The sequence below is a fragment of the Alexandromys fortis genome, unplaced genomic scaffold, assembly GCF_014885135.2.
Source record: "Alexandromys fortis isolate MF-2015 unplaced genomic scaffold, M_Fortis_MF-2015_v1.1 scaffold_51, whole genome shotgun sequence".
NCBI lineage: Eukaryota > Metazoa > Chordata > Mammalia > Rodentia > Cricetidae > Alexandromys > Alexandromys fortis.
Genome location: NW_026067925.1, coordinates 3853143 through 3867521, shown reverse-complemented (window position 1 = coordinate 3867521; position 14379 = coordinate 3853143). Strand labels below are relative to the sequence as shown.

At 42.3% G+C, this 14379-nt stretch overlaps 1 protein-coding gene across 1 annotated transcript in view; it reads right to left on the bottom strand.

Annotated features, from left to right (window-relative positions):
* Positions 1 to 14379, bottom strand: part of Wdr64 (WD repeat domain 64) — a 92542-nt gene that overhangs the window by 18867 nt on the left and 59296 nt on the right. The window contains exons 14-21 of the mRNA XM_050142882.1: positions 12471 to 12646; positions 9639 to 9818; positions 7468 to 7598; positions 6683 to 6784; positions 5495 to 5564; positions 4602 to 4638; positions 3268 to 3404; positions 822 to 927 (exon numbers count right to left, since the gene is read on the bottom strand). Coding sequence (XP_049998839.1) covers positions 822 to 927; positions 3268 to 3404; positions 4602 to 4638; positions 5495 to 5564; positions 6683 to 6784; positions 7468 to 7598; positions 9639 to 9818; positions 12471 to 12646 — 939 coding nt within the window. The remainder of the gene's footprint in view (positions 1 to 821; positions 928 to 3267; positions 3405 to 4601; positions 4639 to 5494; positions 5565 to 6682; positions 6785 to 7467; positions 7599 to 9638; positions 9819 to 12470; positions 12647 to 14379) is intronic.

The following is a 14379-nucleotide window of genomic DNA, read 5'->3' as shown; positions in this document are numbered from 1 at the left end:
GGAAGTATGCAGCCATTTGGCATTAGCTGATACACTGGGACATGCCAGCCATCATTCTACAGCAGTGTCTAATAGCAAGATCCTTTCTCAGTCTCCTGGAGGTCCAGCAGTGTTTTAGCATCTAAGCTGAGTCCTGAGGGTGTGCAATTCTGTAAGGTGAAGGACAAATTCATGGGCAATTTCACCTGTATTCAAAGGTTATCCATGCATGATGTGGGATTCCCCTCTGTATGCTGTGAATACTATTGGTTTATACAGCTTTCGAACAATGGCTTAACATAATATAGCTAGGCTGGAAAAGATATATAAAGAGAGTAAACAGAATCAGGAAGAAGCCATGTAGATGCCTGCAGGAGACAGACACACCTGAACCTTGCCAGTAAACCAGAGCCACATGGTGATACACAGATGAATAGAAATGGGTTAATTTATGATTTAAGAGCTAGCGAATAAGAAGTAGAGCTAATAGGTCAAGCAGTGATTTAATTAATACAGTTTCTGTGTGATTATTTTGGGTCTGGGAAGCCAGCAATGAAGGAGCAGCCTTCAACAACACATGCAAGGAAATACCTAGATAAGGACTCATAATCCAGGCCCTGGAGGAACAGTAAGGAGGACACATGCCACAAGCAGAAAAGGTTGGGTCAGAGCTGGTGGATAACCATGGCGCTTTGTGTTCTCAGGTCTCAAACTCTCTCACTTTGAATATACCTCTCAGAGACTTTCATTTGTCCTGTAAATGTCACATGTGTTTCTCGGAGCCATTTTTATACCACACAGGTTCTTAAGATGCAGATTAACCTGACAGAAGAAGGACTTACCCACATTCGCAGCCAGCAGTGTCCGGCAGCACGAGTCAGTGTACAGTGATGTCAGGGAAATGGCAGAGTGCTTTGTGAAGGGCAGTATGTCTTTCAGGAGCTTCCCCTGAACAAAGGACAAGGCAAACAATGCTTCTTCTATGATAATGCATTCTATAAGAATGCAATATTAAAGTTGAATTTCACTCTACCTGAGATGTCTCAATTTTTATCCCTGCTACTTAACAGGATTTTCTATTCTGTACTGAAAATAACATGCTGCTATCAATGAGGACTTATTACTTTGAAATGAATAGTATGGATAACTCAACGTATGGATTAGCTGATTATTGAGTTCCTCTTTCCTTGGTGTTATCCATGGGTCTTTTCATACAATTCCTTGTGTGGGATTTCAACTATATGGTCTCCCCTTACACAGGCATTCCCATCAGAGTCAAATGGTTACAAGGCATCTTTCAATATATATATATATATATATATATATATATATATATATATATATATACCTGCCAGGAAAACATAATTCTGACTATTGGAGCAATAATGTATTGCAAGAGATTCAAACCCAGATAAAGTACCCTTGAGTGGTATAAGCTAGCCCTTGGAAGGACTTCCATATATGTTATCTCACTGGAGACCGGGAACAGAATCTGAATCAGCAGCTGTTTTCTAAGACTTGACTTGGATATCATCTGTTCTGCTTCTCTTTTTTTATTCATCGCAGATAAAACGGCATTTTATTCCAAGATTATCTTGGAGGCAGTTTGTGTTTTCAAACCAGGGGTGTCACTGAAGCCAGAACCCGTTGGCACACTGGGACTGAGCTGGCAGGCAGCCTTGCTGCTTTGTGTTCTCGGATCAGGTGTGGGTCACACAACACTGTTGCTGTCTCCTGGGTTTTCCAGTAGAAGAAGCCTTATCACTGCACTCATGTCTTCTGTGTCTCCAAGAGTTTCAGGGTCACAATGGGAAATCTATAGGTTCTCCTAACGCCTCTTACTTTGAAGTCTTTTTAAAAATAAACTTATTGGGGGCTGGAGAGATGGCTCAGCGGTTAAGAGCAGTGCCTGCTCTTCCAAAGGTCCTGAGTTCAATTCCCAGCAACCACATGGTGGCTCACAACCATCTGTAATGAGGTCTGGTGCCCTCTTCTGGCCTTCAGGCACACACGCAGAAAGAATATTGTATACATAATAAATAACTAAATAAATATTTAAAAAATAAATAAATAAATGACCCAAGCCCAGTGGTGCGGCAGTCCTTTAAAAAAAATAAAAATAAACTTATTATTATTAGTGTGTGTGTGTGCGTGTGCGTGTGTGTGTGGGTGGGTGCTCACACGGGTGTGTTGGGCCAGAGGACAACTTTGTGGAGCTGGTTCTCTCCTTCCACCCATACATGTGATTCTGGGATTGAACTTGGGGTTTGGAGCTTATGTGGCAACTTATTTTTTACGCACTGAGCCATCTTGCTGATCCCTAGTTTGTACTTTTAATTTGGCATACCCACCCTTTATCAAAAAACACTTGAAATCTCCTGGTAAATTAAAATTTCTGTTTTCACAGTAAAAAATGTAAGAACACTCAGAGTGATGCAATACCATCTTTCAATAATTTATATCATTAAAGTTTTGTATTAGGATTCAACCAGTAAAAGGGCTTGCTGCCTAGTCTGGCAACCTACATTTGATCCCTGGGACCTACATGGTGGAAAAAATGACTATCACAAGTTTCCTTCTGACTTTTTCATGACTGCTATGGCATGTATGCACCCACATGCACACACAGATATAAATAAACACACGTGCGCACACACACACAAAGATAAAGATAACAAAAAGTATTTCATATACTCTGTGTCAGTATTCTTATATTCTGTTTTATGGCATGAAAATATGAATGTGTAGGTGTCGCTCCTCAGGAACATCGTTCATCTTATTTTGGGACAAGCTCTCCCCCTGGCCTATAGCTGGCCAGCTAGGCTAGGACAACCTGCCAGGAAGCCCCCAGGATCTGTTGATCCATCCTCCCCAGCACTGGGATTATAGGAGTGCTCTACCGTGCTTAGATTTTTGATGTGGATTCCAGGGGTTGAACTCAGGTCTCCAGTACTTTATTGACTAAGCCATCTCCCTAGCCTCTTAGATCATTTCATATTATCATTAAGGACATTCATTTAAATATCCAATAAAATATTATCATGACATTACAGCTCAGCTCGAAAGCTTTGAAACTCTTCTCAGTTTTGATGATCTAAGGCCTGAGTAGTAAAACCGGCCTGGTGTATAGCTTGGCGGTAGTCAGTGAGCGAGATGAAAAACCATCTGTTTGACTAGAATAGAGGAAATGTTTGAAGTGGATGCCAGGAGGAAGAGGGCTGCAACACATAGCTACCCACTTTGTCATCCCATTCCTTCTGAGTGCCAGCCAAGACCAAACTTCATTACCTCCAGCGTCCACAGGCGGAGATGCCCATCCTCATGGGCAGTGACCAGGATGGGAGGCTGTGCTTCCACGGAGCTAGAGGGGGTGGGCTGTTTTCTGCTCCCCGGCTGCTGCTCTCCCACTGTGTCTGCTTGCTCACCTGATAGAGAAACTTATGAGCTCTGGTGGTATTTCTAATCCTTGGGGTTTCAAGTTTTATGGAACACCAAAGAAGAGACGGGTGGGAAAAGAGAAATATGGAATTTTCTCAAATTTTTTTTCTTTAACTTAAGAGAATTCACAGAGAAGAAAATAGAAAGGCAATTGTAGAATGGAATCCTGGATGACTGGAAAAATATAAAAGACTTATTTGGGTGCCTAATGTAAAAAAACTCTAGAAAATTCTGCATGTGGTGGCTAAACCTTATAAAAGTTTTGAAACATCTAGAATATCTTATAAAACTAGCATAAATTTTAGCAAAATGCATTGGACACTAAGAAGTTCAGTAGTACTTTAGATTTTAAAAACCTAGAGTTAGCAGCTGGGCGGTGGCGGCACATGCCTTTAATCCCAGCACTCGGGAGGCAGAGGCAGGCAGATCTCTGTGAGTTCGAGGCCAGCCTGGTCTACAAGAGCTAGTTCCAGGACAGGAACCAAAAGCTACGGAGAAACCCTGTGTCGGAAAATACAAAAACAAACAAACAAAAAAACCTACAGTTAGTATAAAAGGCAACATTTGTTTTTGTTCATGTTGAGAATGTTTCTGGACATGCCGTCCTTTTAAAATTAGCATATATTAAGTATTGATAATAACAGGTCTTATGAAAATCTCACCTATGTGTAGCATATGTATTAGTCATATTTACTCTGGATTACTCCTTCTCATCCCCTCTCACTCCCTTTGAGCCCCTTAAAATGCATTATTTTAATATTCTTCCCATTAGACCAACCTTTGGGGGTCACACATCAGATATCCCTCCTGCTTGTCAGATATTTACCTTCTGGTTCATAACAGTAGCAAATTTACAGTCATGAAGTAGCAACAAAATAATTTTATGGTTGGGGTCACCATAGCATGAGGAACTGTATTAAAGGGTTACAGTGTTAGGAAGGTTGAGAACCACAGTGTTAAGACTATCTAGACCCCAAACACTTCAATACTCAGTTACAGAGAGGGCACATCAGGAATAGTCTATCACACAAAGTCGCTGTTGCAGAGGAGCTAGTCTGAACTGTAGCTCCGTGAAAGAGCACTGGCCCAGCTTGTGTGAGGTCCCAGGCATGATACCCAGTGTCACAAAGCAAAACACAGACAGAATCAGCTGCTTAGTTCTAAAGGACAGAGCTGATACTGACCTTTGACCTCGGTGTCATGGATACTTTGTTTGCTTCCCTGAATGGAGAAGAGAGAGAAAACATTTATGTGACATTGTAAGCGGATGGGACCTATTAGATGGGCAGCTTCTGCAGAGCTGAGTTGACATTCCTAAGTACTAATGTTAAAAGTCATTTTACAATTATTTCTTTGAAATAAGGTGTTGTAGAGATTTTCATAAATAGAAGAGCTATAAAGCAACGGCATTTCCTGGTTGGTGGCTTGCACTCATGACTGGTTAAACCCACAGTACATGCCCAATTCTTGGTGCATACTGTCTTTAATTCTACTGACAAACATACAGGTGTCTTTATTCCCCCATTCTTACCCATAACGGAGCAGAAACTCAGCTTTAGTGACAAGGCTAGAAATCAGGCAGTGTACAGAGGACTCAGATTTAGGCATGGCTCTGCCTGACTTTTCTATCTATCCGTGTTGTTTTCTTTCTACCACATTAGCGCTTTCAAAATAACTTTTGCATGAAAATTTGACTTAATAAATCGTGATTAGAGAAGCACTCTGCAAAAATATGCAAAGTTGGAACTGAGAGGACAGAAGGCCACTGCATTATATTATGGGCTGTGATCTACTTATACCATATGTGAAATATGATAGCAGAGAAGAGAAGCTAAAAATACTGGGTTATTTTACAAGCTTAAAAACAATAGGTGTAACTTATTGATTCTCTTATTTATCATTGATCATGTATCGATTGCTCACACATGTGAAGACCTTGAAACGAAAAGAAAACCAGTGTAGTCATTGATTTTTAGAGAAAACAAAGATTTTGCCTGTACACACAGATGTACTCCAAGAACCACTAGTTCTGAACCGCTGCTTCTATCAGGAAGATGCTTCTCTGCCATGCGCTTACCTTGCTGCTCTGTGGACCCTTGCTTGAGTCACATTGGGTTGACGAGCAGATGGAATCCTGACTTGATCTCCTGCACAGGGATGGAGGAGACACAGGATAGAAGGTTCAGAAAACCCACAGAACTCGGAGTGCCCTCTGCTCCACTTTCAGGGAGTTATTTCCTTCTCATAAGTGGAAATATCCCACTCACGCATGAGGCCAGCCATACCTTACATCCAGTACAAAACAATGCTCCCTAGTATGATGTTACAGGAGATTGCTGGGGGCCTCAGCATTGTCTCCCCAGGCCTGGCTTGCCTCATTTTTAACACTAGATTGAGCCACTGAAGGTCAGAAGCTGAAGTGCAGGGTAGATGGCTGCAGGTGCAGACAAATCTGGCTAACTTTCTGCACTGTGTTTCTGGTTTTGTTTTATTTCGTTTCTTCTGGTTTGATCCTGTCTCTCCTAAGTTTTGTGGCCATGGGCTGAAAAGTAGCTTATGTACAAAGAACAGGCCCTGATAATATTCTCCAAAGACTTTTGATGTGATTTTAAGACAACATATTGGGAAGGTGCTAGACCCCTACTCACCACCAAGTGAACCCTAACGATAGCACAGAAACTTTAATTTCCCTCTAGAAATTTGTTAAACATTGTTGCTTATAAGTACAGACTCTGAAAGCAAATATAAGCACAAAATAAAAAAGAAGTGTATTAGTAATTTACCAAACAATGCTCTGCCCTTGATGGAGTGGTTGGAGATTCCCCAGTTATACTGGATAGCATATGAAATCTGCAATGCTTTTCAGTTTGTTCCCTCCAAGACCTAAGTTTGCTGCACACCTGTGGTGACTGTGTTAGGTTTAGCTAAAAGTCAGATCCAGTGAGCATTTCCCATTTCTTCTTCTGGTGTAATAGGGACATCGGAGGGTGACATGGTACGTGTCTACATAGTGAGGCTAACCTGGTAAGGGTGTACATAGTGAGACACATGTACTGAGGGTCCACACAGTCAGGCTGACATGGTAAGGGTCTACCCCACCAACACATCAGACCCCTAAATACTGTGACAGTGAGGAAAGTTGAAACAAAGGGGTCATTTTCCTTCAGCTGACCCTTCCTTAATGCTGGGATATGGGCATCTCCTGTCACCTACCTGGGTTCCAGATAGCACTACGGGACCACGGGACCATGAGGGTCTGAGTTACCTTACACAGTCAGGAGGTCGGAAGAGGAACAGTATGTCATTAATCCGGAATCGTTTGGGATCCAATTCAGGGTCAGTAGAGAAGCAGTCCTCGGGCCGGTATCTGAAAACAAGTGTGGCCTTGCCTAGTGAATGGCAGGAGCCGTGAAACTCCTCACATTGGCCTAAATCCCATGCAGATCTAGCGACTTAGCATGTTAACACGGGGCACTAGGAATAGAGAGGGAGGAGAAGCTTGAGGGAGGGGCAGGTCATGAATTGTGAAGCTTGACCTGAATGGCAAATGACCAGATGGGAAATGTGTGATGATTGGGTATGTGTACTAAAGCTTGTGCCTATTGATGTGTCAAGTTATTACACATTTTAAATATTTGTTGAGGATAGAGAGAGGGCTCCGTGGTTAAGAGTACTGGCTGCTCTTCTGGAAGACCTGGGTTTGATTGCTGTTATCGACAGGATGACTCAACCATTTCAGGGGATTCAATATCCTCTTCTGGCCCCAGGTAAAACATCCATATACATAAAATAAAATTTAAAAAATTAAAAGCATTTATTGAAGTCATAAATTTAAACATGGAAATATCATATATTTATGCAAAGGAGAAAGCTTTTGTGTATACAAACGCTTAAGGTGTTTTTTTTTGTGTAATTATGGAACTTAGACACTCAGAACACAGTATATTTATGAACATAACCTCCAGGAAAGTCCTTCCTTGAAGGCATTACTTGCTATTTAGACTCTTATGCAGGAAATCTCCTATTATTTAGGGCAAAGTCAACACTTACATTTCTTTGACAGTAGCTGTTACAAAATTCCATAAGATAATCATGCCGTTTAAGGTTCCACAAGCTATCAGATTGTATCCCTCTACTTGAAACAAATCAATGCAGTTCACCTCAATGTCAATGGCAGGATTCTGAAGAAAAAGGACACAGATGCAGACTGGTGGGAACGCAAAGTCAGCCTAATTCCAATGTTACACATGCACACTGCAATTGTAATCAACTTAAAGCAGCTTAGTAGTATGTTCAAAGTCATCTAGCATAAAATATACTACCCCCCCCCATTGCCTTTAGCATTAGAAAGTTAGCTTAGATAATTCATTGGAACAACAAAAACATTCTTCCCTTCTCTTCAGGCCCCTTTTGATTTAGTCTTACTCCGCTTTACCGACCATTAAAGTATTTCTAGTTCTTTTTGTATTCCCTTCAGTCTTCTTGGAGGAAAAAGAACAGTCCACATTAGCTGTCTCCACTAACATGCCCGTCTTTCACTGCACAAGCCCATCTTTGCGGAAGTCTTTTCTGCATATTGCCAGTTAGTTATGTTCTTCTTTGCAGGTATCTTGCCTTGGATATTTTCTGAGCATCTTAGGTTCTTGAAACAGAGAATCAAATATGGTCTCTGTGGTCTGAAATATGTATGAGAATTTAAAGTGCCTAGGTGAAGTGTAAATTACCGAGCAATCTCAAAATGCCATGGTGGGGACGCGAAAGGCTATCCATTTAGTCATGTCTCCAGCCCTACTTCTGCTGTAGTTTACTAATTTATCATCTAAAGTGATCGCTTTTCAATTCTTTGTCACATGTGCAATTGCTGGACAAGTGACTTGGTTCCAACTCACTGTGCACTCATCTTTCTGCTAATATTGGCTATACTCAATGTTTCATACAGCATATACATATGTCCAAACCTGCTTCCAATGACAGAGTTGGAAGAGGTTGGCTAGAATCCCTCTCCAAAATTATGGAGAATTGTGTGTATTAATTTCAAAGCCTTTTAATCTAATAATAAAATCTTTTATTGAAACTACCAATGCAGTCCGAGTTCAGTCAGTGCGATGCTGACATTTGCTTCAATATGAGGAAACAATCTTTTCTATATTAAAATGATCCAATAGACAGTTTTTAAATTCTTTAAGACAAGCCTTGTAATTTTCTTGTGAGTTACATCGCAGTTATTTCACTAGTGATAAGCGAGAGCCTGAAGGCTTCCTTTGATTGTTTTTTCTACAGCCTGCATTCTTCTTGTAGGCATTGGTATCTGACCATTGGTCCCTGAGAAAGCTGAGATGTTGAGGCACTTCAAGCTCATATTAGAAATAAAGTTAGTGAAGAGACATTTAAAACAATCAAAGGCTTAAATATTTTTAAGAACAAACAAACATATAAATTGACATCTTCCTTATTTCCCTATCCTTGGTCTCAACCAAAGACCCTGGCTATTCATCATGTATGTACATGCAAGCATGCCACAGAACTAACTTTCTGAAGAGACTGTCTATCAAGTTGTGTATTTCAATATCTACAGATACTCATAAGATATTTTGAATGGTCTCTGTGCTCTAGCAGTTATGCATGTTTTAGTGGTTACACACAAACATCCTGAGACAATTCTGTGGTAGCAAAGGGATATGGGGCTGGTATGTATCATGATATGGTCATATCTCAAAAACTAGCTATATGAGGGCAACAACACACATATATAATGGGAGCCACTGTTGTAAACGTGGAAAATAGATTTATCCTGGAAAGAATCAGGTAGGTGTTCACATGACAGGTGCCTGGGGTGATGGTGATAGTCTACGTATTGACAGAGATTGGGGTTGTGCAAGTTTCTGAGTGGGCAGGGGAGGGGCTCACAAGCCCTCACCCCTAATTAAGGATTAATGGACAGTTGATGGCTTCTTGGAGAAGGAGGAGAAACAATTTTCTTTAAATGCATAGCTCTTGGTAGGTAAACCATGCTTCCGCTGATGGCCCCATACCCAGAAGTATATGAACGTCACAAATTGGGAGTCTATGGATTTTTAAATTTAAAAAAGACACAAAGTTAGGGCATATAGAGGTAGGGGTGGATCCCAGAGGAGTTAAGAAAAGGAGCAGGGATGAATATGATCAAAATACATCGTATGGAACTTTCAGCGAAAATATTTTTTAAAAGAATCAGAACATACATTACTAGTTTGTTGAGTGAAGCTTTTCTGGACGATTAACTCAACATCTGGGAAAGGAATGGCCATCGCCCTTTCTTTAGCTGACACCTTCAGATGTACAATATGGCTTCCATACTGTAGGTAAGGCATGGCATCAGGCAGCTCCCATATCACCACGAGGAAGAGGTCATCCTCTTTTCCCTGGAGCCGAAGAAATTTAGTAAGTGAAAAAGAAAATTCAATGTATCATTTCCGTTGAGCCGTTCTTAAATAAAGCAAAGGCAGACCGGTACCCCGTCATCCTGCATCATCAGTTCTCAAGCTCTGGCTTCTTACTCACAATATCATTTTCTTTGCGTCTCACTCCTTATAGTAACCAGAAATCTACTATCTGTCGTGGAAGTTTTATTATCTCTACATTCACATGTTTTAACCCATCTCGGCATCTGCTGGTTAGCTGGATGTCAGGTTGACACAAGCTAGACACCATTTGGAAGAGTGAACTTCATTGAGAAAATGTCCCACCAGATTGGCCTGGGGACACACTTGCAGGGAATTTCCTTTACTGATGATTGATGTGGGAAAAACCCAAGCAACTGTGAGTGGTGCCACCCCTGGGCTGCTGCTCCCGGAAGAAACTGTGCTGAGCAAGCAGTCAGCAGAGTCTGCCCGTGGCCACTGCAGGAGTTCATGCTTTGTGCTCCTGCCCTGACTTCCTTCAACAACAGACTACAGGCTGTTAAGATACGATGACTCCATACATCCACAAGTTCATTTTTTAAAAAAGTGTTTTAACAAGGCAATGGAAAGCCTTACTAAGACAATATGATATTGCCTTTCTACCTTTATTCATTCATTTTCTTTCTATTTTCACGTGTATGTTGTGCTTGTATGTATGCTTGCATGTTTGCTCTGTGTGTGTGTATGAACACGTGGAATCTCTCAATCAAATCCACACATGAATGTGAGATTGAGATAGGAGGGATGTACCTTACAGTTTTATTTGCTTTGGTATTATGATCATTTATTCTATATAGTTTTGTTTTCTAAATCATTATTCTTAGTGATATTGTTAATTGTTTACTTCTGTATGGGCATAACAACCCAAAATTTTAAGGCTGGTCCTTTTGCTAAAAGAACAGGGACCCTTCTAGAATGAAAAGTGGCTATGGAAGGGCAGAGATGACTGCTGGGGAGTGGAGACAGTGAGCTGCACCCCTAGTTCTTGTGTGATCTAAGTCTGGGGAATAGATTCCTGTTTTCATTGACTTTCTTCAACTGGTGGATGAATAAAAGCTCTTGCATTATTTAAAGCCTTTGGATTCTGGTTCTGAGGCTTCTGTTATTCTTCTCTCTTATCTCTCTCTCTCTCTCTCTCTCTCTCTCTCCAAGCTCAGTTTAATGTTCTGCGCCAAAGACCAGAATAACCAATGTGTAAGTGTCTAGGGCAGAAACCAAAACATTTTCGATATGTGATGGTCTCATGTATCCCTGTCTGATCTTGAACTCACTGTGCAGCCAAGGATGATCTTGAACTTCTGCTTCCACTTCCCAAATGCAAGAACTGCATGTGTGTACCACCATGCCCAGCTTTTGTGGTGCTAGATATCAAACCTAGGGCTTCGTGCATGCTTAAGGCGAGGACTCTACCAACCCAGTGGCATCCCAAGTACAGAATCATGACTCGTTTTGCAGCCTTTCAAGTACAGTGAGCATAGTTCGATTACAGCAACTTCCAGAAGGCAAGTGACATTGTGTTTTACGTGGATGCCAAGGCATTCTTCCTCCAGTCACATTTTGGGCTATGCAGAGAATAAGGGAAGAATCTCCCGACTGGGGAAGATGTCCCCTCCTCTCTCTCAGCTAACAGGATCAGCCATCCCAGTCGATGTTCGTACTTCATCACTGCAATCCTCTTCAAGACTTATTTTCTGATCTTAGCTTCCAGAGGAGAGCAACAAAGACAATGTTGGTCCTTGAGGTCTAGCTGACTGGGTGAGGGCCACACGGCCAAGATAAATGATGTTGGCTTCTTTTTAAATTTGAAGAAGGCATTAGTATTCCTAGGTGGTAACAGATTCACAGAAAAATAAATTATCCTATCTCAAACCTCCCCTGAACAGCCCTGAGCAGATTGCACCATTAACCTTAAAATAATGACTTTGTAAGTCATTTTGGTGAGGAATGGAAAAAGTGACTTGAGCATCTTTGAATGCTTGATGGGCCACAAGGGACAGAATCTGCTGGGGAGCCTTCTTGAGGAGTCGAGAATTATTGCCGAGGTAGGGTGTGAGCAATGTTAGCAGTGCTAGAGAGATGTGTGTCAGCTCAACCTTTCTGACACCCATTTTAGGGGATCCCCAATGATGCCGAAGCAGGAATGTGACGGGTGGGATGCTGGGCCTGGGGAGCTGTGATTTTTGCCATTTGCTTGGACTTGAGCAAAGCTGGTTACTAGCATCACAGGAAAGCTGGAAGATAAGCATTACCCTCACTGACTGGAGAGAGGGGAGTTGAATGGGGCTGGAGATGTAGCTCAGTTTGTAGATTGCTTGATTAATATGATTAAAGCCATAGACTCAATCCCCAGGATCACATAGACTGAGCAAGGGGGTGCGATGAGTGTGGTGGTGTCTGCACTTGGGAAATGGAGATAGGAGAATCAAGAGTTTAATATCAGGCTGGGCTACATGAAACCATAAAGAGAGAGAGGGAGAGAGAGAGAGAGACAGAGACAGAGAGAGACAGAGAGAGACAGAGAGAGGCACACAGAGAGAGGTAGAGAAATGATCACCGTTGGATTTCCCCCAAGAAGACTGTCTGCAGAAAAAGCATGGAAGTGGGGATTCAAACCTGGATCATCTTGATAGTCCCGTTGCGCTCCAAGGCGAGGACAAGGTGCTGGTGCTTCACCTGGGCCTTGAGGAAAAACAGGCGCAGCAGCCCGTGTTCCTCCTCTGCCCAGTCTTTCCCTTCCGGCAGCATTTTCATCTCCTGCCCACTGCCAAAGTCCCAGATCTTAGCTGTTCCTGAGGGCACGGAGGAAAGGCTTTGTGGGTAAGATGGTGTGCAGACAACCTGGCTCTTAACTCAGGGGACACTGATCCTGTTGAAATGCATGCTGTATTTATTTCCTACTACGACTGACTGCTGAGTCTCCCCAGTCTTTCCTTGCATGGTTTGTCACAGGCTGATTAAAGTGAGCAGAACAGGATGGCGTCTTGAAAGCAATGGATGTCTGCATTGGTTTGGATGAGTGTTCCCCAAAGCTTTGAGTGTTGAAGGTTTGGTTTCCATCTTGGCACTATTAATGGAACCTTCAGAAGGTGGGAATGAGGTACCAAGCTCATCTATGGAGTCTCTTAATCTTTATGCCTGAAAACATATGTCCACTCGTTCTATCAGCTGGCTTGTGAGGAAGCATTTATTTTACAAATCTACCCGAGAATAAATACATTCCAGGTAGTGAATGGTCCCATACACTGTCTAATCTAGAGCAAGCAGATATTTTGTAGGCGTTCAGAAGAAGATGAGGTAGGAAGGTGGAAGGGCAGTGTTTAGTTTTCTACTCAGTTTCTGCTTCTCCCCTAAGCCCAACATCTCCTCTCCATGACTTAGTCTTCAGCACTAACACTATTGGGCATGCAATGATTTGACTGTTTGCCCCTCTGCCAGGCAGGCTACCCCCATAATTTATTTGCTCATTCTCAACACCAGACATAAACTATACCCAGGATACCCTGCAGTGACAAGAACCTACCTAGTATACCTTGAACAGTGGCAAGAACTACACGAGGGCTGAATAGTCAGCCCTGCCCCCTTGCTGCTTACTACATATGGTGAGATAGCCTGGGCAGTGGTGGAGAGCTCGCTCTGGTGTTGACGATGAAGGAGAGCTGGTGGGCTGACCAACCAAGCGACCACCCAGACCCAGAATCAAGGCTATAAATTGGCCTTGATCATCCACGTCATTTATTATCTGTAGGAGCACAGAAGGGGATTGTCCTCCAGACCCAAAGTTATAGAGTCTCCGTGACATAGAACAACAGGTTATCCAAAAGGAGCCCCAGTGAGAGTCCAGAATTGATGATGCAGCAAAAACCAGAGACCTCAAGCCAGACCAGTGACTCAATGCAACGAACACTTGTAATTGACGATACATGAACTAAAATTAATGTCGTGAGTGCCTGTGGCATGGTGAGGTTGCTTTCCTCTGCATCTCTCCATAGGGAAGAACACTGTCCCTGCGCATCATATGCCAATGCATTCCCTCGCCTTGGTGCTGCACTCATGATTGCATTCATGCTGTGTTATCTGCTGTTCACATTTTCAAATATCCGACTTTCACATCGGGTGCCCACTCATTCCATCAACTTGTTCATGAGGAAGCATTTACTTATCAAGTGTGTTCCAGAATAAATAGATTCTGCATAGTGCACGCAACTGGTCACTCTGTCTACTCTAAGGCAAGCGGATCTTTTGTGGGTGCTCAGAACAAGATGCAGTGGAAAGGTGAGGCAGTGTGCAGCTCTCTAGTTCCTACAAGTGCTTCACAGAGGAAAAAATATGAAACACAACCACACCTAAGCCCCAGAGTCCCTCAAGTTCAATGTGCCTTCCTAGAGCCTAGGCATAGAAGTGTATCCAGTATAGAACTCTATTTTTTTTTCAGTTGGCTTACAGAGTAGTGGGTTTCATCGTGGTGTTTCCACACCCATGGATCATTATGTGAGAGGCTTTGGCACACAGTTGCAGCAGCCAC